General features: G+C 38.3%; 1 protein-coding gene across 1 annotated transcript; it reads right to left on the bottom strand.

The window, feature by feature from the left end:
- Nucleotides 1-274: 274 nt before the first annotated feature.
- Nucleotides 275-24623, bottom strand: DNAJB4 (DnaJ heat shock protein family (Hsp40) member B4). Its single transcript, XM_050900857.1, has 4 exons — nt 24592-24623; nt 5755-6040; nt 2258-2832; nt 275-624 (listed from the first exon to the last, which is right to left on the bottom strand). The coding sequence occupies exons 2-4, from the start codon at nt 5963-5965 to the stop codon at nt 391-393; spliced, it is 1020 nt and encodes a 339-aa protein (XP_050756814.1). The 5' UTR covers nt 5966-6040; nt 24592-24623; the 3' UTR covers nt 275-390.
- Nucleotides 24624-24964: the final 341 nt, after the last annotated feature.

Here is a 24964-nt window from a genome sequence, read left to right on the forward strand (position 1 = left end):
GTATAAATGGGTAATGTTATAGATAGGGTAGGGATATAAGAAATAAAGTACTTGAAGGCTAAAGTACTGTATCAGAAAAATGCGCTGACTTTGTAAAAACCGACTACATTTTACGTTAGGCAAAATAATGAATAAACTTTTCTGATGAGGAAGATGTAAAATAAAATGAGTGGTTTTCCCTGTAAATTTTACTGCAGAAGTCATCTGTATGACTTGTACTTAACCCTTTTCTTCTCATGCAGCATTACAGTATTCCCCCCCACCCATCCCACAAAACAAAAAAACAAATATTCCACTAGTTGTTACAGATTGCACTTTTAAAGCACAGACTTGCCAGTCTTCTGCATTTCCAGTGTCCTATTTAAACAGTTGACATACACAGTCTTCGTTTTATGAAACTGGAAGATTTCGCCTAAGTACTTCTTTTGATGCTGGAGAAATGTTATCTGGGAAAATTACTTCAAACTCTATAATTAAGTCTCCACGTTGGTCAGGATTTTTGGGAAATGGCAAACCATATCCTATAATTCTTCTTCTCATCCCAGGCTTTACAACTTCGTTTACTGTCATGGGTATGGTTCTTCCTTCTATCGTTGGCACATTGATAGAGCTGCCACACAAAGCCTAGAGAAAGATTGTATCGTGAGAAAAAGAAATTGGTCAGAACTTTATTTGTACCTACAACTGAATTTGGATTATTTAGAAAAGACTAGCATTCTAAACAGTATTTCCACTGTGCACTACTGAAATGTCAAAATTCAAATACAGTGTTCCTCTCTTAAAAAGGGAAGGCTTCAATTTGTCATTGAATATCATGGAATTTACCAATCTTATGCATGGCCACTGGAGGGTAATTAAGCTTATACATCCTTCAAAGACTTTATCAAATAATAAAGTAGTTGAGCACAGAGTGAACTCTTCACTCATACTTCTCTAGAGATGTCCAGCTTCTCAGTTTCCATTGGAAATTTAGAGTCCTGTTCCATTTTTTGATTGTTTATATTGCACCGGGGTTTACTCTAATACACAATCAACCTATATTATATCAAATTGCAGAACAACATTTAAGTGTCTATAAGCAGAGGCATATCAAATTTCATAGCTCTCTGAGGTGAGCATTTGTGATGCTCAAAGAAAAGCAAACAACGATTTTGGTGCACCAAAATTAAAACATCACAGACCTTCTCCTGCTTTATCCAATAGTTTGTTTTCATTACTAGGATCTCTGATAATAACATTTTGATTCCTCCAACTTCACCTGATTCAGCACACTTAGTCTATACTGATAATGTCCAATTTACATAACAATGCAATGAGTCTAAATAGGCTTTTATCTATGAAGGAACTATATTACCCGCCTCAACATTAAATATTGTCTTGTCCCTCTCCTTCATCCTATTTTAGGTGCTTCACCTCACTTCAAATGTATTTTTAGTTAAGAATCCTTTAAGAAGGGAATTCATAACATACACAAAGAGCTTACAATGCAAGCAAGAGTTTATTTCTCCACCTAATGCTAATTAAGAAGAAAAAACACATCACACACTCAGCTACATTATCTTTTCAATGATGACCATGTCAAGGCTTCAGACCCTTAAGAACTCTGCTCACTTGTCTTTCTGATTTTTCCTTTTGAAAGCCAATGTGTTTTAACTTGGAACGGAACTTAAAAAAGCTATACCATTTTTGTTGTTATATATATAGCTCCTATAACACCTGTTCACAATAATTTATCCTCATGAAATCAATCTCTATGTACTTTGAAATCACACTGAAATAACTTATGACATAGAAAGGCAGGCTTAGAATTTGTTGGCAGTGAAAATATTTAAGACACTTCTACTTTGTCCTACAGAAGTAGCAGTCACATCACAGCAGTAAGGAGCATGCTATATTGGATGTACTTGTTAACTGTATTTGTGTTTGTTACTTCAGCCTAATACATTTTTAGCTAGAAAGGTAAAGTACGAACATCTAAGACATATCAACTCTTACTATTACCCTTCCACCCTCATTCTCTTCCACCTCTATAGTAAACAGCTTGAAATAATACTCCATTTTTATCAAAACAGCTATTGCTTCCACTATACATAACTGTGCTTTGCAGCCACACATTGATTTTACATGAGTGAAACTCTATTTAAAAAAAAACAAAACAACAAAAGTTTATTGCTGCCATACAGCTTGTGCAGCGTAGCCATTGTGTCATATTGTAACAGGTTTAAACGTTTAGAGTTCTACCAAAAGAGAAACCTACCTCCCTTAAGCTGATCTTAACAGGATAGATAATATTTGATCCATCTCTTTTGAAGTGAGAGTGAGGTTTATCTTTAATGATAAAAACAATATCAGCTGGAATTGTGTTGGGTGTTTCATCGCCTTCTTTTGGAAAAGTGATTTTGGTGCCTTCTTTCCATCCTCTTTTTATCTCAATAGTAAGAATTTTGTCCTCTGTTCGGACACTTCTACCATCTGGGTTAAGCCTTTTACGTGAAATCCTCATCCTTTTTGTGCAGCCATGATAGATCTCTTCCAATGACACTTTAAGTTCATGGATTACAGGGGGATCTTGTTTACGACGTAATTGGCTACCAACTGTATTTCTTTCCCTTGGAAAACCATTCATACTAAAACTAGTGAAGGATCCAAATGGATCACCATCCACTTCCATGTCTTCAGTGTCTCTGCCACCAGGCATCCTCCTTCCAAAGAAGATCTCAAAAGGATTTGTGCCACCAAAGAAAGCTGCAAATGTAGCATGTGGGTCGCCATGGAAGGAGTACCGGAAGGTACCACCCTGTCCATCAGGTCCTCCAGCTCCTCCTTTCAGACCTAAATAAGACAAATAAGCGAAGTTAAAAACAAATCAAATATTAGTATAAGCTTTCCTATTGTAGAGCACAATGATATCAGAAGCGATGAGTCAAAAAGGTCTTTGCAGTAGAGTGAAAGTTCTCCTTTTCAATCAGGACTCACCATCAGACTATGCAGTACCAACTAGTAATTCAGTAGCTTGAACAGCAACAAAGTTTCTGAAGCTCTAGAATGACTTCTGCTTCAGAAGAACAAGTATTCTGACACTGCCAATTTTATTTCATATGATCGAAGCCAGTTATTCAAAGAATTAGCATCTTAAAACAGAAGACAAGTCTGCTTGACTTGATCTTTTCTTGTTCTGCAAAGTCTGTTGGGAGTTGCATCCCTCCTCAAGATCACTTCTGGGGAAAATTATGCAGTATCATACGCAACATTTTCCATAGTCTCCATAGCTCAGCTTTAACTCAGTGTTAATTAGCTCTACCTCTGTTTTCCTGCAATTCAGTTTGAGTAAAAGGTAACATGCCAATACTCAAGCAGCCATATGCTTCCTTCATGTTCAATTTAGAATCCCAAACTTACCACAGCTTGTGTTCCTATGATATAAAATAGGTAAGAAACCTGGGAACTCTTTTCAATGCAGCCACAAATAAAAATAGCTTGGAAGTTCCTAAGACCCATTTGGGTACAAAAATCTTGTATATACTGTCACCGTCTCAGTGCAAAAAATCAGAATGTTCTCAAATAGCTTTGTTCTTTCTCTTCCACAAGGAGAGATGTACATCTCATTTCTTCCTGATAAGATTTCCCTTAGAATTCTCACTGGACAGTCCCTTGTACTTCCTGCTCTCTCATTCCAAACCCAGCTAAAATCAAATTTCTTAAATGCCTCTTTCCCAATAGGTGATCTCTAAGTATTTCCTCATAATAGTTAGTGCTCTCCTGCACCGACCATTTCAGGATACCTTCTCAAACCTTTACGATGAAAGACGGAAAGTCTTCTTAAGAGACTTTTATTTCTAAACTTACAATGTTTGGTTATTTTATTTTTTTCAATCTTACAGCAGCTCAGCACTACAGCTGCTATCCTACTTCCACAGCCATAAAAATGTGAAGGCTTACATTAATGAAGCATGCATTCCCTAAATTTGAAAGAGGGTTCTTTGGTTTGGGGGGGGGGGGGTGTGGGGGGGGGTGTTGGCTCAGTGTTTTAGACCTTCTATGCAAAAGCTTAATACGGGTTATCAACAGTAACCAAGCAAGACAGAATTAGAATGCTTTCCCCATCTCAATACTAGACCATATTAAAAGTACTTAGCAACATGTAGTACAACCTTCTGTCACAGCACTGTTAATGTCAAACAAGCAGATCAGTGGATTCAATCTGTGATAGCAGAAGGACACCTCCTGGAACAACTAGTCAAAAGTTATTGAAGGTACATCAAGCTCCTGGCTGTAAAAACACTGAGGTTTCCTCCTTCCTCCCACCCCACCCCCTGCCTTTCCCTCACAACTAGTAGTTACACTCTCAGATGCAACTGAAGAGCTTAGAGAGCAACTGAGGCATCAGGAGGTATCTCCAGATTCACCATTCTAAAAATTCATACTTTGGTTTAATATTATGCCTCAGATAAATAGAAATCTATGTTTTGAACCTCTGTCTTCAAGTATGCAATACTAGGATGCCAACGGCTGCATTGCTTTATATGCTTTACTTCAAGCTGTTTGGTAGAAGTGATTAAAATGGTATTTTGGGAAAGCAGTTAGGATGAGCTGCTGCACAGGAATCTAAAATGCAAATGAATCCACAAAGTAAATGGGTTTATAATGATATACAGAAAGGAGATAGGGAGTGAGAAGGAAGAAGTGCAAGCAGGTAAAAGAGGCAACAAAGGCCTCTGGTATCTACATAAACACTTTTTTCCTAGAATGTTTCAGTAACAGCACTAAAGCTTTGAACGCATGCAATGGAACAAAAGACCAAAAAAACTGCATCCTCTGTAGAAGCTGAAGGTCTTCTACATAAATTTATGGATGTTAACACGTGTATTAAGTCCTACGGATGACAGAGGACCAAATTTTATTATGCATTCACAAGAACCCACAATTTTCCCCAAAGTACTGCTATTTAAGTGTCCTCCTTTATATTAATAAAAAACATGGCCCTGAGTGAATGGCAATGAGTGAGTGGACCTACTTGTCACAATGGAAGTAATTGTTTAATGGGGAATTTCTGATACCATACATTACGGGGAGGGATGTTAACGACTTCCTCCGTTGCTCAATTATAAGACTGAAAGTCATGTTGGTAAAAAAATAAAAAAAAAGGCATCCTCTCCAGATAACCATTTTAGGATAAATATGACATTTCTGAGGCCTCATTCTCTTGGCATGTTATCACTGTTTACAATTAAAGCTAAAAAATTGTTCTGGTATTTCATGACATCAGCCAAATTCTTTCCTCTCCAGGCAAGAAGCCAAGGACAACTACAGACTGGACACCTGGGCTTCTGCTCAGAGGGGTTGCCCTGCCTAGATCAAGCAGACTGCTCTTCAGCAAAACTTTGAGAACAGAATACATCTCTTTTCAACTGCACCTCAGAAAGTGCTATGGCAAGGCAAGACAGCAGTAAGAGATCCCAGAAAGCTATTTATGGGTCATACAAACTTTTTCAATTCAGTAACTTTTTGCCTGTCAAGTATTTGGGATTTTTAAAAAACAATAAAAGCACATTAAAATAAGAAATTAAAACTAGATCAGCATTAAAACTCTGCAGAACATTTTACATTAAAAAAGCTGATCAGTCAAACTTCCAAGCAGTACAAATACATTGCCTAAAAATCAACACGTCATGTTTTCATGCATCATCTACGTTTATTTTGCTTCATTCAACATAATGAAAGTGACCGATCAGAGTACAACAGAGACTTACATACCTTCCTCCCCAAACTGATCATAAATGTCTCTCTTTTTGGGATCACTCAGCACTTCGTAAGCTTCTGCAATCTCTTTGAATTTTTCCTCTGCGTGGGGAGATTTGTTCTTATCTGGATGCCATTTAAGCGCCTGTTTTCTGTAAGCCTTTTTGATGTCCTCTTCAGAAGCCCCTTTTTCAATTCCCAGGATAGAATAATAATCTTTCCCCATCCTGAGTGTTGGAGGAATTCAGATTTTCCTTGCTATAAAGAAAGCAGTGTCCAGTGTCTTAGCAACGTAGAGATGCTAGAGAAGGAAAAATAAAAATCAAATTTGAAATTGAAACAAACAGAACTGTTACAAATCAACAAACTCTCCGATACATTAAAGAAACACTAGACAGCTTCTCCGTATTTCATTCCTTCCCCTGTTGCTCATTTATAAATAATTATACACACTGGACAAGACACAGCCCTCTTTAGAGTCCTCCCATCTACAGTACGTGTCTCTGCTCTTTCTAGAACGACAAATAATACAGGACGTCACTTCCCTGACTGCCCCAGCTGAACAGCCTGCACAGCTTTCACTCTCTCTCACACGCACGCGCGCGCGCGCACACACACAGAGAAAATGCTGAACTTCTGTTTCCTCCCTTCTCAAGCAACTAGAAGGTTTAAAGGTTTAATAGTGTGATACAGTGCCTTTCACCACCAGGGCTGAATCCAGTCAGCTCTAAAGACATAACTGCCCCAACAGAAATGCAGTAGCCCTTATAAAGTAATTATAGCATTTTACTTCACAGTTTCTACAGAGACAGCTGTACATATAACTGTTTTCCAAATATATCAACACGGATTTGTACCCTTTCCAGCAAAGTCTACAAAGTATTTTACAGCCAAGTTAACTACAAAGCTTCAGAAAGCGTAACTTCATTTCTTTAAAAATAAAATTAAGCCACCCTCAACCACAGCTGACTTAAGCAGTAAGAAATCAAATCTGAGCAAAAAATACCACTCAGTTTACCACAAGTCAAGCCACTCATTTAAAGCAGACCGAAACTGTTACCCCCTGCCCTGGCCTCCTTCTACACAAGAGGCAATATCAAGATTATTATACAAGTACGGCAATATATCAAGCAAATAGCTTTCATTTGATGAGATGTTAATAACAGAAAAATACCTGGTTCCTACACATTTGTTTTACAATACATAGTGCAAATTTTACTATTGAAGTATTTCTCATGCTCTGCAGAGGGAATGGTATGAAGTTTCAGCCTGCAAGACTTCTTTTGGATCTTAGTTAAGAGCTGTAAGTCCAGAAATTATCCCTACTTGTCAGTGTGGCAATAAACTTCAAGACTGATTAGCATAGTTTGAAAAATAACTCCTCCCTGTAGAAAAGTATTAAAATACACCAGTTTTGGTCATATCTAGAAGTTACCTGCATGAAGACATTTCTAGGCTCAATTATAAAGTTACTTGTATGAAGACAATTAGGCTCACTTGCCTTCCTTCTAATGATAAAAAAGTTTAAGAAAGGCAGCATATAGCAGCCAAGGGACCAAACTCAAGTGGAGAACACTAACCTTCTGATTCAGGGAGCATTATACTTGAAGTTGTTTTCCAGAACCTGCTCTAACTTAAAAGGGGGCTGGTCAGAAGAGACAGAAAATTTGTCCTTAACCAGAGAGTACTAGAAAAAGATTTGGGATTTCCACCCCCCCTTTTTTTTTTCCGTTTTTTCTTTAAATGTATCATCCCCCTATTCCTCACATCATACCTATTCTTTTCCAATTTCTGCAATAGAATTGACTAGATTGCCTCAATGTATCCAGGATTTGCTTAATTTTTTAATTTTTTTTTTTTTACATTCCCCTTGGAATAGGGGTGGGAAAGATGAAGACAGAATAAAGACAAGATTTCATCACAATATTTGAGAAAGCAAGAACTTTTGCCTATCTGTAGTTATTATTTCAAATGTAACAGAGGCCAAAGGGTATTGAAAGAAGGAATTGGCTCCCCTTGCCACCAAATCTCTCAGGACTTACTTGCATTTTTGGAACACTGGAAGCCACAAGGTTACAGAATCGATTATCTTTATAGCTGAAGGAGGAAGCTGTTGCTGAGCTCCACATGGAATAAAGCTAGTCTTTTACTAATCACCCTTTTCTTTTTATCTTTCTTTAAAAAGGGCTACTTTTGTTAATTTACGATTAGTACTTCAGGTAAATTCTTGTAGACCCATATCCTAAATCCAGCATTTTCTCCACTACGGAGTTCTGAAAGCAGTAGGTACAATAGCTTGAATTAAAACGGGACTTCAACTGATTTCATGTAAGATATAATACCACTCCCTAAGAAGCTTCTTTACTTACACATGTTTTAGTAGGCAATTTTAACCTTACTACGCTCAAGAAATGGTTGCAAATATGACAAATCACCATCCAAACCCAGCAGTTACGATACTCTGAACTACAACAGCAAATAAACTTCATCACTATTGACAGAATAGATTTAGAGCAGCCTTAAATTCTGTTGCAAAACTAGCAGTACAAGTACAAGGAGTTGTTATGCTCAGCTGTGCTCCCATGGTATGGTTTGAGCAACCTCTGGTGGGGTCATAACTTACATCACTTGAAGTATTCCCACCAGTGAGTGTCCAAGAAGGACCCCATGATGTTTGTGTCACGGTGTTGTCATATAATAGAACTGTCAGAACAGTAATAGCTCAGACTAGTTTCAGGACTGTATTTTTCATTACGTTTTCTAAAACCTCTGGTCGATCGAAGCGGCAGAGGGTGCATATGCTAGTTTAAAAAACAAGGTATAAGAAATTTTCCCCTTTGAGAATATTATATTAAACACTTATGTCTCCTTTTAAATATCAAAAGAACACTCAAGGAGCTGCAATTAGCAAGGCTTACCGCTCCCCTCCTTCCCCCATTTTGTAAAACATAGTAATTAATTTCCCAGGTTTCATTAAAAGACCCAATAGTCAGGATTTCTTCTTAAATCAAAAGTTTCTTCCCCTCGAATGGCAAAACTTACAGAACAAATTCTGGTAACAACAAAAGTTACACTGGGACTTCTTGCTGACAATCACAGTGAGTAAGTGTTCAGGCATCCTTTGCCTCCCTACAGAGGGGAACATGCTATTCTGGCATAAGCACCAAGTTATATCCTAATTAGACAAGTTATTCCCTAAAAATGAAATTACTTAAGATTCTGAGCAAGACGTACAGCAACGACTACATTACTTCTACTTCCTGCCCTGCATGAGATCTTCATGTCAGAATGAATTTAGAGATTCAGTCTGGAATCTCATGTCTTCTAAGAGTTAATGGAATAACTGGAGCACCTCCTTCCAGAAAGCATGTTCCTTCTTTTTCTCCATGCTGAGATCTTCCTTTTATCATATAATCAGAGATCTTTTGGAAATACAAGTAGGCTGCAGTTCCTCTCGCGTGCTTATCAAGTTCTTTAGACAATTTGTAATAGATTGAGAGATATGACTCTCTTAGAATTAGTGAAAACATTAGTAGTAGTAGTAAAAGATTAGCATGTACAAGATGAACATCTAGTGATCATGCTAATGATCATTTGGGTACATCCAATCACACCAGCACTTCTTCAGACAGTGAAATCCATCTGGTAAGTGTGATAAGTTTTTACATCTTCCAATCTTCTAGTATTAGAGCAGTTTCAAGGACAGAATGAAATGAGGCACCTGCACTGTATGCACACCTGCTCACACACAGTTCTAATTGCAGCATACTGGGATGCGTCCTCACCCTCTATTTGGACTTTTACCTTTTACTTAAAGGAGGGGTGGTTGCTGTGATTTGATTTGTTTAGGGAGCATTAACAGCACACAACCCAATAGATCCTATGTAGCCAAGGCTGGCCTCAGCTGTGACAAGCCAGCAGTAGTGCATCCTGCAACTTACTCAAGCCTCCCAGAAGCAAGCCACTAAACTAGGTATCTATAAAATTAGGAAGGCCATAATCTAAGACTTTGGTTAAGAGTACTCAGAAACTTCTGAGACATACAAATCCAGTAATGCACTTGGCTGTGACGCCACCTCAAAAACACAACAGATAAAAAACCCCACCATCAATTAGCTACCTTTCTTCCTCATTCTACCACATCAACATTTCTCTGACTGATATATCACATTATGAATCAATTAACCATCTATATCATCAGTTCTATGTTTACACAGTCTTCAAATACAACAGCGACATTTCATTTCAGGTACATAGAGAAAAAAGTTTTTATCATCACTGTAGTATCAAATGGTATCTATGAAGCTTCTGCTTATAGTCAATTCTGTAAACCAATTTTCTGCCAAACTACGCAGTCTCAGACGTGTCTTCCTGTTCTTGTAAGCTACTTTAGGGTACTCTTATTATGCACTGAGAAAGTTTGCAGCCTCTATTTGTTCAGCACTTCCTTACATCAGTGTTATTTGTTACAGTCCAAATTAAAAACCACATACCTAAAATGGGAATTTCAGTTCAAGCTTTTTAAAGTTGACTGGGGAAAAAAATTGGTGCATCTTCAACTGTAACAAATTACTAAAAAGCCGAATAGATGATTTATTAAAAAATTTTATTAATTATCAGGAAGACTGAATAAAATTTTGAAATCATACAGAACTTGCCTAATATAAGCCCACTCTTTATCTACAGAGGATTTTCTATGTTCTTTGATCAAAAACAAGAAAGTGACATTCACTTTTGTAATACAATACTTTTGCTTTTTTAATCTAAAAATGTTTATGAAATATACACTAGGAAGCTGAAAATTGTTCCTTCAACAGTTCACCTTCACTTCTGAGACTGAGTTTGACTACTCATATTCAGCATTCCACTTGAGTTAGTATTTCAGTGAAATAATTGTTGCTTTAAAATATCTTTCCCATTATTCTCTCTGAACAACTGTAGTTTAACTCACATACATATGATGTATACATCATAAGCTCGGCAGAACAGTAGGAGCAAGGTCATACCACTTCCAGGTCTTAGAATAGTTGTATTGATAATACTAATTTTAAATGAGTTGTTTTCTTTAAAGAAGCCTTCATAAGAACAACTGAAATAAATTAAGGGAACATTCACAATAATAGTTATACTGAACTCAAATTCTAGATTAATCATAAATTAGCACCAGTATAAGGTTATTTTAAGGAAAAGCTTCTAAGCAGAACAGTGTCATTATTCCTTGAAGTATCTGAAGTTGAATAAAAATGCTCATTATTTCCTTTAAATTAAGCCATTTCTTCTACATTCCTCACCTATTAAACCTCAGAAACAAAACTGAAAAAGACAGGACTATATCACAGAACAAGTTAAAGAGCAAACAAAACCACAAAGGCAAATTCCAGACAGATCACAACTATAAATACACATGTGCACCTAAATGTCAAGGCAGAGGAGCCAAATCCCTCCCCAGAAAAAGCTCTTCCACAATTAAGTATCATAATATTTGCAAACCCACATTAATAAATGGAATAAATCGACATTTGTCTACAGTAGTCTGAAGAAAGCACATCCATATACAATAGTAAAATTTCCTCTAAGATCATCCATTATTTTCCCAGAGAAAAAAAATTTTGACAGTGACTTTTCTCCCCACCGTCTTTAACTGTATGTAGTCGCTGACTGAGCTACGTTTATACTTTTGGACTGTGAATAAGACCTTATACATGCAAACCCCATTCATGAATTCATTAAATAGAGTTTCATTACAGAAATATTCAGTAGCTGGTCTCATATACAGAAATAAATTTTAGAGTTTACAACAGAAGTAACAAATAGTTGAAATTTTTTTATATATCTAACAGAAAATGCAAAGTGAAACCTGCAGAACGTAACAGTTCTTTCTAATCAGTCAATGGCCCTAAAAGAAAAGCTTCATTTTGTCACACACTTCATACCCAAGTAACTACCCACATTTATCAAATTTTTACTTCAGTTCTCTGCAGAAACATGCTGCTACTGTGGACGTAAACAGTCCATTGTACATAAGGATTCTGGGGCTGACTTTACACCCAAATAAATCATAAAAGAAAGTGAAATACCACATAAAAACTTTAAAAAATTAATAGAATTACAAAGTTACAATAGACAGTGACATTAACTTTGCTAAATAGCGTACTTGAGTCACTAGGCACACTTATTTTATATTTTCATATTGCATATATTGTGTCTTTGAAACACTCTACTTGTAAAAGATTCAAATTGAAATGCACCCCAAAGTATTTACCAGTTTGTGTACTACATAAATCATAATTTCTTTCCTGAGGCACATGCAACAGTGCAATTTAATGCAATTCACTGACAATTGCAGTTTACATTAAAAAGACTTGTTGACTTTTGACTTCCTCACAGATTAAAAAGGAAGAAATGTAGTGGGATAGGTATAGTCATGCTTTACAAAAATATCTGGCTTCCATTAGAGAGATATCTAAGTCACTGTGAAACAGTACTTCATAGGACACATACCTACTATACTTTCTATATTTAAAAGTCGATAGTATTGTCCAGAAAGATCTGGTCTGATTATTTTTGGTTCAACAAGAGATACTAAACGAAACTGCAGGATACAAAGTGATCCAAGACAATTAAATTCATTATATTTAAGTTATACCAGCCCTAGCTGGTATTTTCTATTATTTTCTATTTTATATTGGTAGTATCTGCTTCAAAATAATGTTTATAATATTACTGGCATATACATGAAGTTATGCTCCTGCCAACAGGCCAAAGGACATGTTTTTAAGGTCTTCTGTGGGAAAGCTTACTTTAAATATACATTCCAGAGCCAACATGAATTTACAGCTCAAGTTCAAATGTTAAATCTCAAAACGCATACTGCGATCACCCAGAGATATACTGTTACCACTTCTGAACTTTCAAAATTAATTTTTAAGCCTGTGATTCATGCAGCCTTCAATTTTATTTGGAAAATCTACATGACAAGACAGCAGGCACTGTTAGCAATTTTTTTTAAATTAGTTTTATTTTTCTTTTTACTTTTGTAACAACAGGCCAAAAGCTAGAAATGCTATGCACAACTGAAAATGTCCATCATACTTTCACATTAAAACTTACTATCGTTTATTATATATCAAGTTACAGGGTCGGGTTGTTCTCTTCAAAAAATTATTATTCCCACTATATTATGACCTATGTAGAAGTACATACAATACTAGAAAAAGAAAATACACTGATCTAAATCTCAAGTAGGTTTTATATCAAACTTGGTTACAACTATCTTCAAAAACATGACTAGGAGACTAATAACACATGCACACTGATCCGTCCTCACAACATACCAAACTTATATGTCATTAACATAAAGAATTGCTTTCTCATACCTGATTCCTGTCTACCAAGTCACAATCTCTACTAGAGCTGATGAACAAAAATACACTTGGAAGAATTTTCCAAATTTAACTTTCCACTGCTGAGAGGGAATGAACATCGTCTTGCAAGCAGGCAAAGTTCTTAGGACTCGGCTATGATGTATTGCATTGATGAAAACGCAACTAACTCCCCCTTCACAATGATGTGATTAACTACTTCAGTCAAGTACCAGACTGCACTTAGAAAAACAAAAGGAAACATCGGAAGTATGGTCACACAAAGCAACACACACACAAAGTATTTTCATCTACAGATTAAGGCTTCCCTCTTCTGAAAGAGTACAGATTCCACAAGTGCTTTTCAATTCCTTACTTAGATTCAGTGTCCATTTCAATTCCCACCCACACAAATTTCTGTAAAAGGACTCTTCTTCAAACAAGTTGATTGGTCAACCAGGAAAAATGCCAATCACGCAAAACTTTTAACAGGTTCCCTCACATTACTGACTACGCCTATTTACCACACTCACTGTTACAAACTTCAAGTAATTAAAGACACTGTTGCCATACACACTTTTGTAAACATCTATATGGAAAAGTCTACTGTGTTGGTAAGGAGAAATATCTTCTCACTGTTGTTACCAAAAAAAATCAAATTCATAAGGAAGTTGAAGTTCTGTTTCCGCCAAGAAAATGTTCTGTTTTGACAAGTTCTCCACAATTTACTAGTAAGTTACCAGTTTGGGGCAAAGAAAGCAGAAAAATATAGTAGTCAAAGTTCCTCCTTTCAATTTTACATATAAGCAGCCTGCATTTTTGTCCTAACTACTTTTGGTTCTGACTGCTATCACTCTAGGAATTTATCCACGACTCAAGGAATTCTGTCCTGAAACAGCCCATATGCAAATGAAGAGTTAGACTTAATCACACATTTATCACCCTGTACCAGTCAGGTTTCTGACTCCCATGCCACCAACCTTCCCATGTTGGTTATATAACAAGATATTAAATATGATGAACAGTTTAAGGCTTCATAATTGTTCCCTGTTTCCCTCCAACACTAGTTGCTTTTTATTTGATTGTATTAAGTTGTATAGCCTTTCCGGTAATTGTTTTAAGAAACAACATACTGCTGCAGTACAAGTCTTTCAGATTCTTAAGTGCTAACATACTCAGACCCTGAATATGTTTTCAATATTGTCACATAAGAGTATTTTATTGGTTACACATATGCTTTATACATATGCCACAGGCTTCCATGTTACACTGTTTTCTCAGCATGAACAGTACACCACATAACAAAATAGATATTGTTTACAAAAGCTAAAAAAAGTACTGATTAATTCTGATCACTGTCAAAAAGAATACAAGATTGCTTGGTAGTCAGGAAAAAAAAGCAAATTAAGTGTTAGAACGTACTAGGAAAGGAATAGAGAACAACACAGAAAACATTATTACAGTATCATATGAACAGTACAGTACCAGTAGTACATCTACGCCATAACACTGTGCAGTTCTGTTCCCCTCAACTCCCCAAAACCAAGTATAATTTTTTTTTTAAAATGTTCAGAGAAGGACCATGAAAGATGATCAAAGATATGCAAATGCTTCCACATGAGAAATAACTGTAGAGGTTTGAGTTCTTCAGTCTATAAAAAAGACAGAAAGAAGTCACAGAGGTCTACAAGGTCTACAAATGATGGAGAAAGGAGGAGGAGGCATGAACTGTTCATGGTTTACTCCCATCTAAGCCAGAGCCACTACATGAAACTAGCAGAAGCCGGTTTCAATAGAATTCCCTGCCAAAGGACACTGGAAACTCAAAAACGGTTTCAGTGGGACACTGAAAAAATACTATAGAAGAGATCGACTGCAAGTTTCTCGACAGAGAAGCCAGAGCAGGAATTCCCTGAGCTGCAAGTATTTGGAAGCTAGGAAGGTGGAAAAGAGGACCAAGTGTTTGCTTTATTCTAACTTTCCCTGAAGCGTCTACTCATGGCCACTTTTGAATGCAAATTACTGGGCTAAACAGACCACTTAATGGACAACCAGTTCAGCATTCTCTAGATGAGCACCCTCACTAGATTCATTAAAATCTCAATATAATGTAATTGAGCCACTTCCACGTTCTAAAGAATGAACACTTTCTAACACAGAAGCTTAAAATGTGAGCATTGGCAGTATGTAATCAACCTCAGCAACACACAAATGCTGTCCAAATGTACCGGTTCAGCCAAGTGCTAGAGGTCTGCTCCAACTAACATATTAAAAGAAAAGTGTTTGAGTACCCTTTATTCTAGCACGCTTCCTTGTCATATAATTGGAGTATTGTTTTGCATATGTTTTCAAAAAAACATCCAACTCATTTATTAGTACTGCCAAGGAGGACTGGTGGGAGCTTTTTTGTTTTGGGTTTTTTGGGGCTTGGTGTTTTGTTCTGGTTTTTTTGTTTTGCCTTTTTTTTTTTAATGTACATACACTAGAGGCACATTACTTAAAACTGACTTGAAATTACAATCCAGGGTACCACTTGCAACCATGCTGCCTCCTCTTTCTCTCCTGCCATCTCTCCATCTGTTCATATGAAGCAAAGTATCAGTTGCCTATAGGCTCTCAGAAAATTCACACACACCAAAAAAAAAATAAAATTGAAAAGATGTGTAGACCTCTACCCTCATGTTCCTACCTGCAGATCTGTTTATTATACAAACCTTGGAAAATAAGCAATGAATATTAAGTAGATCTGTATTGTTTTCCATCTAAGTGAAATAGAGAGGGGTGTTGTTTACAATAAACAGACTTTTTAAAACAGGTATTGAGTAACACTTGTAAAGATGTTTCTAATATTCCTGTTTTCAGTAAAAGTGAGGCTTAATTCAACATTAACATTCAATCGATTCAGCCCCACTCTTGCAGCACAGAAGGGGCAGAAATCTCCCTAAAAGTAGAGAGACAGAATAGCCAGCTCATACACTACTCCTTCTGCAGTCCAGCATTCTCCACCCGACAGACCAGGGCCAGCTGGCACAAACCAAAGTAACATTTGCTCTGGGCTAGCTGAGACTGGACACAAGGCCAGCCAGCTCAGACCCTGGGAACCGTGATTGGCTCCCTACCAGTTCTTCCACCAAATGAATCCTGGTGTAGGAGAACTTCTGTGACCTAATAGTAGTGCTATGTACTGATTAACAGGAAAAGGACAATGGAAAAATAGTGCTAGTTTCCATAATAACCCCTGCTGACTTTCCTTCAAGAAACTGGAACAGAAAAAAACTTTTTTTTAAAAGGCATTTTAAACGCTTTTACTTCAATACCTTACATAAAGTTAGTTATCACAACCACCTTATCACCCAGGAAACATTAGGATGGGCAGACTGTTTCATTTAATACCTGTTTCAATGGAAGCAGCATACAACAGCTCCTCTTTTAGCCTTTCACCTGTAGAAAAGGGAGGGTATCTGCCACCTATAACAATTTATTGGTGTTTACCTTAACTATGGTAGCAATTCCTTCATTCATAGCAAAGGAAACCTAAGGGGTTTCTTCCACTAAACAATATAATTAATAACCTGTTGTCTCAGCAAAGAGGCAGCAGCAGAGAATTCAGGGCACCTGTAGAATAAAGATAGTCCTTACAGGTTAGCTCTTGCTAAAAATCTCTGGGAAGTTGGCACTGGCGTGACTCAGATGTGACCTGATCTGAACCTGAAGTCTTTCTTTCCAATGATTCTCAGCCTATCACTAAGTATTTGGATTCATTCTATTTTAAAAAAACAGCCCAAACACACTGCCAGTTTGGAACATTCATTAGTGGAACATAACACATTATAGAAATATTTTCCTAACGGTGAAGATACTCTACAGGTTTATACTGAAGACTGATAGGCTCATATAGAGTTTTATCACTACTTCAGTCATGTTCCATAATTAAGGAACAGACAGAAGTCATGTCTGCAAGTTATTTTTTCTTATTGCAAAAGTATTACATTTTTTTTCTGACATAATTAAAAAGCTGTCAGTAAACAGAACAGCTGAGAGAAAAAAACTGAATAAACATGATACTGATCATAGTTATGGGTGACACGTAAGAGGGGGAAGGGTAGGTGGAAGATGCCTGCACAATCCCTATCCACAGTGTACTTGGTTATTTTTTTTTCCCGTAATAATGACAGAAATTAATAGTTTCCCGTAGAAAATAAACTATTTTCTCAGTCTTGATGAAGAGAGGAACTGCAAAACAAACAAATCCACTTGGAAAAGCGACTCAGCTACATTGCATTGTTTTTAATTGCTGTTGCACTCAAACAAGATGAAGGTTATTAACGCATTACCAAATAAGGAACTGCACACATTTTTGCTGTGGACATGTGATCACATTGTTCTTACATAAGCAAAAGGAGACGGTCACACTAGATGCTTTTTCCAGAGTGCGCTCATCAAAATCCCACCCAGCTGCTCTGATTCACGCAGCTAGTTTTACATGCAAGGCTGAAAACACACGCACTAAACTGTTGTATAAAGACAGGAATTTGAAAAGGAGATGTCGGAACAACTCTAACCTGAAAGGAGAACATATGTCAATAAGAATGTACTTCTGTTCACCTACAGAAGACAGAAATACAGGCAGCCCTAATTATATTCATCAGAATCCGCTGTAATAGAAGGCAAAATAGTTGCTCATTAGTCTTTCAAATGTTTCAACCACATCCCATAGCTCAAATCAGGTTTCTTAGTTCTTTCTTTCCCCCTTAGTCAACCTCGAAGAGTTTTGGGAAAAGAGGATGGAAGTGGGGAGTTTAAGAGATTAACTGCAAAGTAGGTCTATTAAATGACTTTATTCCTCTAGATTAAATGGTGCATGTCTAGCTAAGAGGTAAAGAAAGTACAACATGGAAAGATGAACAATTAAGCAGAAGAATGTCTAGGTGTTCTAAAGCAATTATGTTTTAAAGCGATAGCAAATTTCAGCATCTATTCTACTAACAGGCTATAGAAATTCTACAGTTTCGTCAAAATTTTCCCTCAAACTCATAACAAAAGTTCAAACTTTGCATGGTAGCAAGTCCTAGAAAGACATTTCACTGTCAAAAGTGACGTATTTTCTTTTTAATCTTTTCCCTGCCCCTTCTGAAAAAATGCAGTAAAAAGAACAATGATGAATTAGAGGACATCTGCAAACAAAATTTATCATTTCCATGATCATTTCATGAAAACATTACACAGAATCAATTCACTCATAGGACATAATTCTAACAGACAACCACATGTACGAAGGAAGTAAAAGATCTCCTCTTCATATTCTCTGCAGAAAATACCAATCCATAGTCAAAAGGTTTACAAGTGCATCGTTTTTTGTTTGCTTAAGCTAAACTTATGGAACCTCCTGTTTTCTTGCTCTTCACATCAAGTCATATCATGACATCCACATCACTGATTTTTTTGAGTGATATCTGAGATTAACCCAGCAACATTCATCCCTTTCCAAGTCTATGCAGCATTGTTATTGAGGGCTCATTTTTAAATGCAACTGGGCTTTTGATGATTACACCAAGATACTTTTAACCACCAATAGATACTGAAGGGGCAGTTAGACTACAGATTTCTCTAAGGTGCCTTTGGATACTGATTTATTAAAGAAAAAATATCCTTGCACATTCACAAACTTCACTGCAAACATTTACTTTTCCCAAAACATGCATGTAATCCTTACAATAAAGCTTAAGAGGATTTTCAGTTTAGATAAGCTTGTCATAATCATGGGTTTATGGGCTGAATGGATTAGTCATTCAGAGCTTCTAAGCCATCTCTTCCATTTTGCCTTCCTCACCCTCAGAAGAGATTTACCTTTCTATGCTAGTTTTTTTAATTGACACTATGATATATGCACAATTTGGTTAAAAATAAGGTGCTCTGACTCACAAATTAACAAATACAGTTGTTAGCTGTAATTAAACAGTATCAGAAAGAATACTACTAGGGATCAGGCCTATGTAATAGGAAAGTACACTAATCTCTTTAAAGCAATCAAGCTTTTCCCACTTCGAGATTAGAATTCTGAACATTACTGCCTTAATTCAACAAAATATGTATTTACACTTATTAACAGGACTTGAACGCACATTCTTCAGTGCTGTGCTGCTAGAGGGATACAGTAGACACTTCTATCCTCTACAGCTACTACTGCATTAATTATTTGTTCTCCCTTTCAAAGTCCCTCAGTCTCCATCTCTGCCTTTCTTAATCCCCACTCATATGCAACTTCCATGCCTAGCTCCATCCACCAACTTATCCCAAGCAAGGCCTTTCACACTTTTTCTGCCCCTCATTCTCCCCCATCTGGGAGGAGTTTTGCAGATGTTAACAGCAAACAAATTCTCTGGGCTCTCAAAGCTTTCCTTCCCATGACATCCACACAAAAACATCCAACCCCTTTGAACAAGCCGGATGGTGAAGGCTGATGACCACATTATCACGCTGACTAATATTATCCAGCTGCCTTTTTGCACTACATTCTTTCTATATGGTGATCTGCACTGTCTCGTTGCGTACTTCAGTTGTATTTAAGGAAGAAGTGCATGTTCGCTGATTTATCTGTCTGTATTTGTGACACACCTAATGCAATGGTGGCCTAATGGAATTTGATAGCCTTCTATAAGCTAGGCAAAATTTTAGAGGCTAGGTCATATTAATCTTTTACTGCTCAACTGTCTTCAAGTCCAGAATCAAATTTGCTGGTGGACCTCAACAGAAACCTTGGGGCACAGACCCCTTCTCCCCTTTTAAGTTTTACTACTAAATTTCCTTTCAGCAGCTCCAACCCACTTCTAGCTTTAAACTAAATACATATGAAACAAGATTCACAAGAGTAAAATGTGCAAGACAAGTGCTCTAAAGAATCTACAATATTTACACAGCTTTTCTTCAAATACTTAATATAGTAAAACTTTTTTGCTAAGAAAAGCAGCATGACTAAATGTAAGCCAAAAACCCCAAAGATTTGGGGTTTTTTGAAACTTACTATATAAAAGTTGGTACACAGGAGACCAGATATGGGCTTAGGGAGCAAATTCACTCTTGCCCTTCCCCCAGAAGCCAAGAGGAAAGCTGCATTATCATCACTGAGTGAAGGCAGATGTGACAGCAGCAGCGCAGGCTGCCCTTCCTCTTCAACACTCCCATCCTCTCCCACAAATACTTTTTCCTACCCCCTCCAATTCCTCAGTAGCAACCCATGCCTCTGCATTTGTCTGGAATGAAGCATAATAGGAATATTTGCTGACTAGGAAGACACAGCTGGCCATCACTTGGATCATCCTGGGTAGCTGAATTCTGCACAGTAATCCTACTATTTCAGTCCTAAAAACTGTTCCCCTTGACCCTCACCTCTCTCAAAAGAGAACTTAATTATGAGCATTGTATAGATTTTTTTAGACAGTTTAAGTTACGCTTTAATATTACGTTTTTTCCACTAATACGTTTTCTTTCAGATCCAAATTGTGGATCTGAAATTTGTAATTACTACTTCAGTGCACATGTAGTAAATACGAAAGCTCATGACGGATCAACAGTTGTTTGCGTATGGAGCACATGCTGAATCTTCTCTCAGCAGTTACTTAAGGAAGTTTTCAACTGATAATGTTGCAGATCCCGGACACCCTTTGCCTGTGCAGGAGCACCAACTGACAGTTAGGATCTGAATCAGTTGACCTAAATCTCCCAAAGTGATGAAATCATCAGAAACCAATTGCAAATTTCCCCACACCAGCAATGACTTGCAGAAAGCATAGCGGGCAGATGTGAAGCTATCACAATGGTTATCCTTCTCTGAAAGTAAGAGACCATAATCACTTTTCCTATATATGTGTTTAGTGTACTAAGGCAAAGCTAAACAAAACACGCTACCCAGAAAGTTGCAGAGGCAACTTTATAAGAAATGTAAACCTTTAGTTTATGACCCTGTGAGAGGTCTCCTTACCTGTACTACAAACCACTTCTTTCAGGACTGCCTTACCCCTTGGTCTGGTCACCACAGATCAAAGTTGAAGTCAATTGTTAAAGAGAAAAAAACCCCAAACAACCCAACAACAGAACAGAACTCAATGTAAGCATGCACTGAAGTGCCTTAGCTTATGCAGAGGACTTGGGTCAGTTCCACACTTCTACATCTACGCTTTTGCAATATCTGAACTAGCTAATTTAAAAATACCCTGAGTAACTTTTGGTAGAAGTAAGCATTCCTTCATACATACAATATTTAATTAAAAAAAAAAAAGAAAATAGAAACGTGGTTTGTTTATGGGGTTTTTTTCCCAGAACTCTCCATTACTTAAGTCTGTGACAATCCACACTACACATAAAGTTTTCTGACTTGTCAGATTTTTCATTTAAACTAGGTGTTTCTCAGTAATTACATCTACCAGAATGTTCTAGTCTGATGATTACTGAAAAAATCCAACAACTATGGCCTGAAAACCATGAGAGATGTCATTATCTAGTAAGTTCAGTTACGGGAGACACCTTCCTCCAATCTCCAAAAGAAATACTGAAAGACATTTTAAAACTCCATATTGTCTGTTACCTCTTATGTTGTCTGCTATCTAATCATTAAAATTCTGAAAGATAAGTGGTAGATTTCTCTACTATAAATCCTTCTTTAGTAAGAATGAGTTACTGTAGAAGTGAGGCTTATTTTACACTGCAAAACCAAAGTTCTCATGCTCTAGCAGCACAGTGCAAACATTTGCTTACCAATCTACTACATTTAATTTCTTAGAAAGCAGATTTGAGAAAACAGGCAATGAGTAATTTTTGCAAGTGAGAAAGCAGAATAATCTGGTGTATACTGCTGTAACAAGTCAGCAAAACACTTGAAAGAGTATTGCAGTTAGCACTGTTAAGGGGTTAGATCCTCACCCCACTCCATTAAGAGATTAAAGAGAAGGAATTAATCCCATAGGGATAATTTTCTCAACAGAAGTATCATTTAATAAAGGGAAATGGAGATAGAGTGCTTAAGAGACATACGTTTCTACAGATAGGTTCCAAGTGCCATCATGGGAAATACAAATAGAAGTAACTCTTTAACTGTTGATAAAAGTCATTAGATCAGCTTAGGAACAGTGAAAATAAAGAGCATAATATTTAAACAGTACATAATATTTAAGATCTTATTCCTCTCTAATTTGCTAAATTTCATGTTCTAACTATCTGAAAGGCCTAAGAAATACAGTGACTTCAAGAATTTGGAAGATTGAGGAATCATATATATACTAAATATCTCTCAGCTTTCAAATGAAGCGTCACCTCAAACAGTAGTAAAAAGCTGGTAAAAATTCCAAAATCAACATTCACTTATCATTAGTTGTTTATGAATGCAACTAGAACACTTACAGTACCACACAAGAGTGTTTTCATTAGCCCAAGGCATAACAACTGCTTAAAAATATCATCAGTGTTATACAGCTACTGGCTTGTCTCGCAGAACTTAGCAAAGAATCATTAGCCCATTTCATAACAATAAAAAGCAAAGTATATAGACGCTCCATATCTTTTAGTAAGCGAAGAGCCATAAAAGACATAGCCAGTAGCCAGTATTAGCTTCAATGCATCATAGTCAAGTACTATTCTCAACTTATTTATTTGCATAGCATGGCTGGTATACATAGCCAAATTCTCAATAACAAAGGAAATGAAAAAATAGTTCAAGGTCAAATTATTGTTTATAAATAGCAAAGAGCCAAGCATAAAAATGAAGTTTCCACTTTCCAAACCTATTTTTGCTTTTCCCCCCTGCCCCCCAGCTAACACAGCTACATTAATGGAACGTATATGCTAATTCTTCTGAACAGGCTTTTTCACTGCAGAAGTATCTCAGCAGCAAGTTTCACCTAGCTCTAATTATACACTGTAATCTGCCTAGAAGCATGCAGAAATTTTACTTTCGTGGAATATATTAATCTTAAAACCCTTCCGAGCTATACTACTTCAAAAGTCTTATACAAGGAAAAAAATCTAGCAGATGTTTTCAGCTTCCTTTGGTGGAGTTATCTGGACTGGAGATGCAGGATAATCTGACCTCAGCAGCAGCACTGTGTCTTAAGGTCTACTAAAATGATCCCATTTATAAACGGCGAGAACTGAAGGGACCAATGAGAAACCAGGAACTTCTTAAGGCAGTATGAAACTACAAGGCTAGCCAAAAGAGAAGACAGCAAGATGCATTTTCTTATACAACTTCAAGAGTTGCTCCCTCCCTGCACATAGCCCACAACTAGGCAAAGTCCAAAACAACAGTTCCTTCATTAAAAGTACCGACAACAGAGAAACACAGACTCATTTATGTTGGAAGAGACCTCCCACACTTCAGTTTAAAAGCACATATGTTTAAAAAAAAGCACGATATTTATGTAATCCAGGAGCCCATGAAGAAGCTACAGTTTGATACATAAAAACAAATTTAAAAAAAATTGCAAAGTATCTCCTCAGAACAGTACAGAAACCAGTCGTACAGCTTAGTTCCCCTTCAGTATTATCTAGTCTCTACTGCTATAACTAAGTAGATATTCTATGACCTTATCTAGATGTGAAGCCTTTGCAACATGGTCATCCATATTCAGCATGACAATTCATCCCCACCAGGTCACAGGACCTAAACAGGGCCCAGATTAAAGCATTACTAGCTCTAATTTTTCATTAAAGCTTGTGCTTGCGCAGCCAAGAAACCACCCCCCAACTGTAAAAACTGTACAGTAACAGCGACCATTTTCAACTAAGAAATAAACAATCGTGGACGCTGCAGGAGCAGGCAAGTGAAGCTCCCTGAAGGGCGAAAGAAAAAAGCCTGCCCCGTTTCGCGGGGCAGTGGAACAGCCGAAAAGCCATCCAAAACAAGCGACAGGCCACGCCTGAAGGGACATAACGGGGAGAGTGCCGCCAGGAGCGCGGCGGAGAGGACAGACCAGCACCCCGCCTCCCCGTCCCGGGCGCCGGCTCTGCCTCTCCGCCGGGCTCGGGAACAACCCCGACGAGGCGCCCCTCGCCTCTCCAGCCACCACTGGACTTGCACCCCCTGGACGCCCGGACTTAAAGCCTGCACCACTGGACGCCAAGGTTTCTCCCCCGGAAACGGAGCTTGTATTATTTTCCCTAGCTGTCCCGCCTCACACGGCGGGCACACCGATAGCGCCAGGCTGCCGCGCAAAGCGAGGCACCGCGCACGGCATCACGAGGAGCCCCTCCACAGGGCACTGCCGCACTAAGGCGGGAAAAAGGTCCGGCTACCCCCTCCGCCCAGGGCTTAGGACAGCACCGCTGCTACCCCCACCGCCCGGTCCTCAGCCAGCCCGGGAACCAGTCGGGAAGGAACAGAGCCACCAGAACGCCAAACGCCTCCCCAGGCGCAGTCTCACACGGGCAAGCGGCCAAGCCGCAGCCGCAGCGCTGCCGGTTGCCCTCGGGCCCCCTTCCATTACCGCCCTCACGCACTCACCCCACTGACGCCGCCTCAGACGCCCCCCGGGCCAATCTTGCTCCCGACAGCCTCCGCGCCTCGGGCGCAGCTCCCACTCGCGCACCCACGGCTCGAAACCAAATCACGCGAGATCTGCCCGCAGCGCCTCGAGCGCAGCGCTGCGCTCCCCCCCGCCCCGCCCCACGTGACGCTGCCAGCCCTATCAGCGGGTGTCTCTAACCACTCGTGCCGCTATGGAAACATCGCGAGCTCGCTGCCCGCCCCCCCGCCGCTGAAGGGCACCCCCGGGGGCCCCGCGGCTCGAGTGGGAGGGGTGGGGGAGCGGGGCGGGCGAAACGCCGCGAGGTTTCTTCGTCGTTCTTCGGCACCCCAATGAAATCTCGCCCGAGGT

Source organism: Gymnogyps californianus, chromosome 8 (genome assembly GCF_018139145.2).
Source record: "Gymnogyps californianus isolate 813 chromosome 8, ASM1813914v2, whole genome shotgun sequence".
Taxonomy (NCBI): domain Eukaryota; kingdom Metazoa; phylum Chordata; class Aves; order Accipitriformes; family Cathartidae; genus Gymnogyps; species Gymnogyps californianus.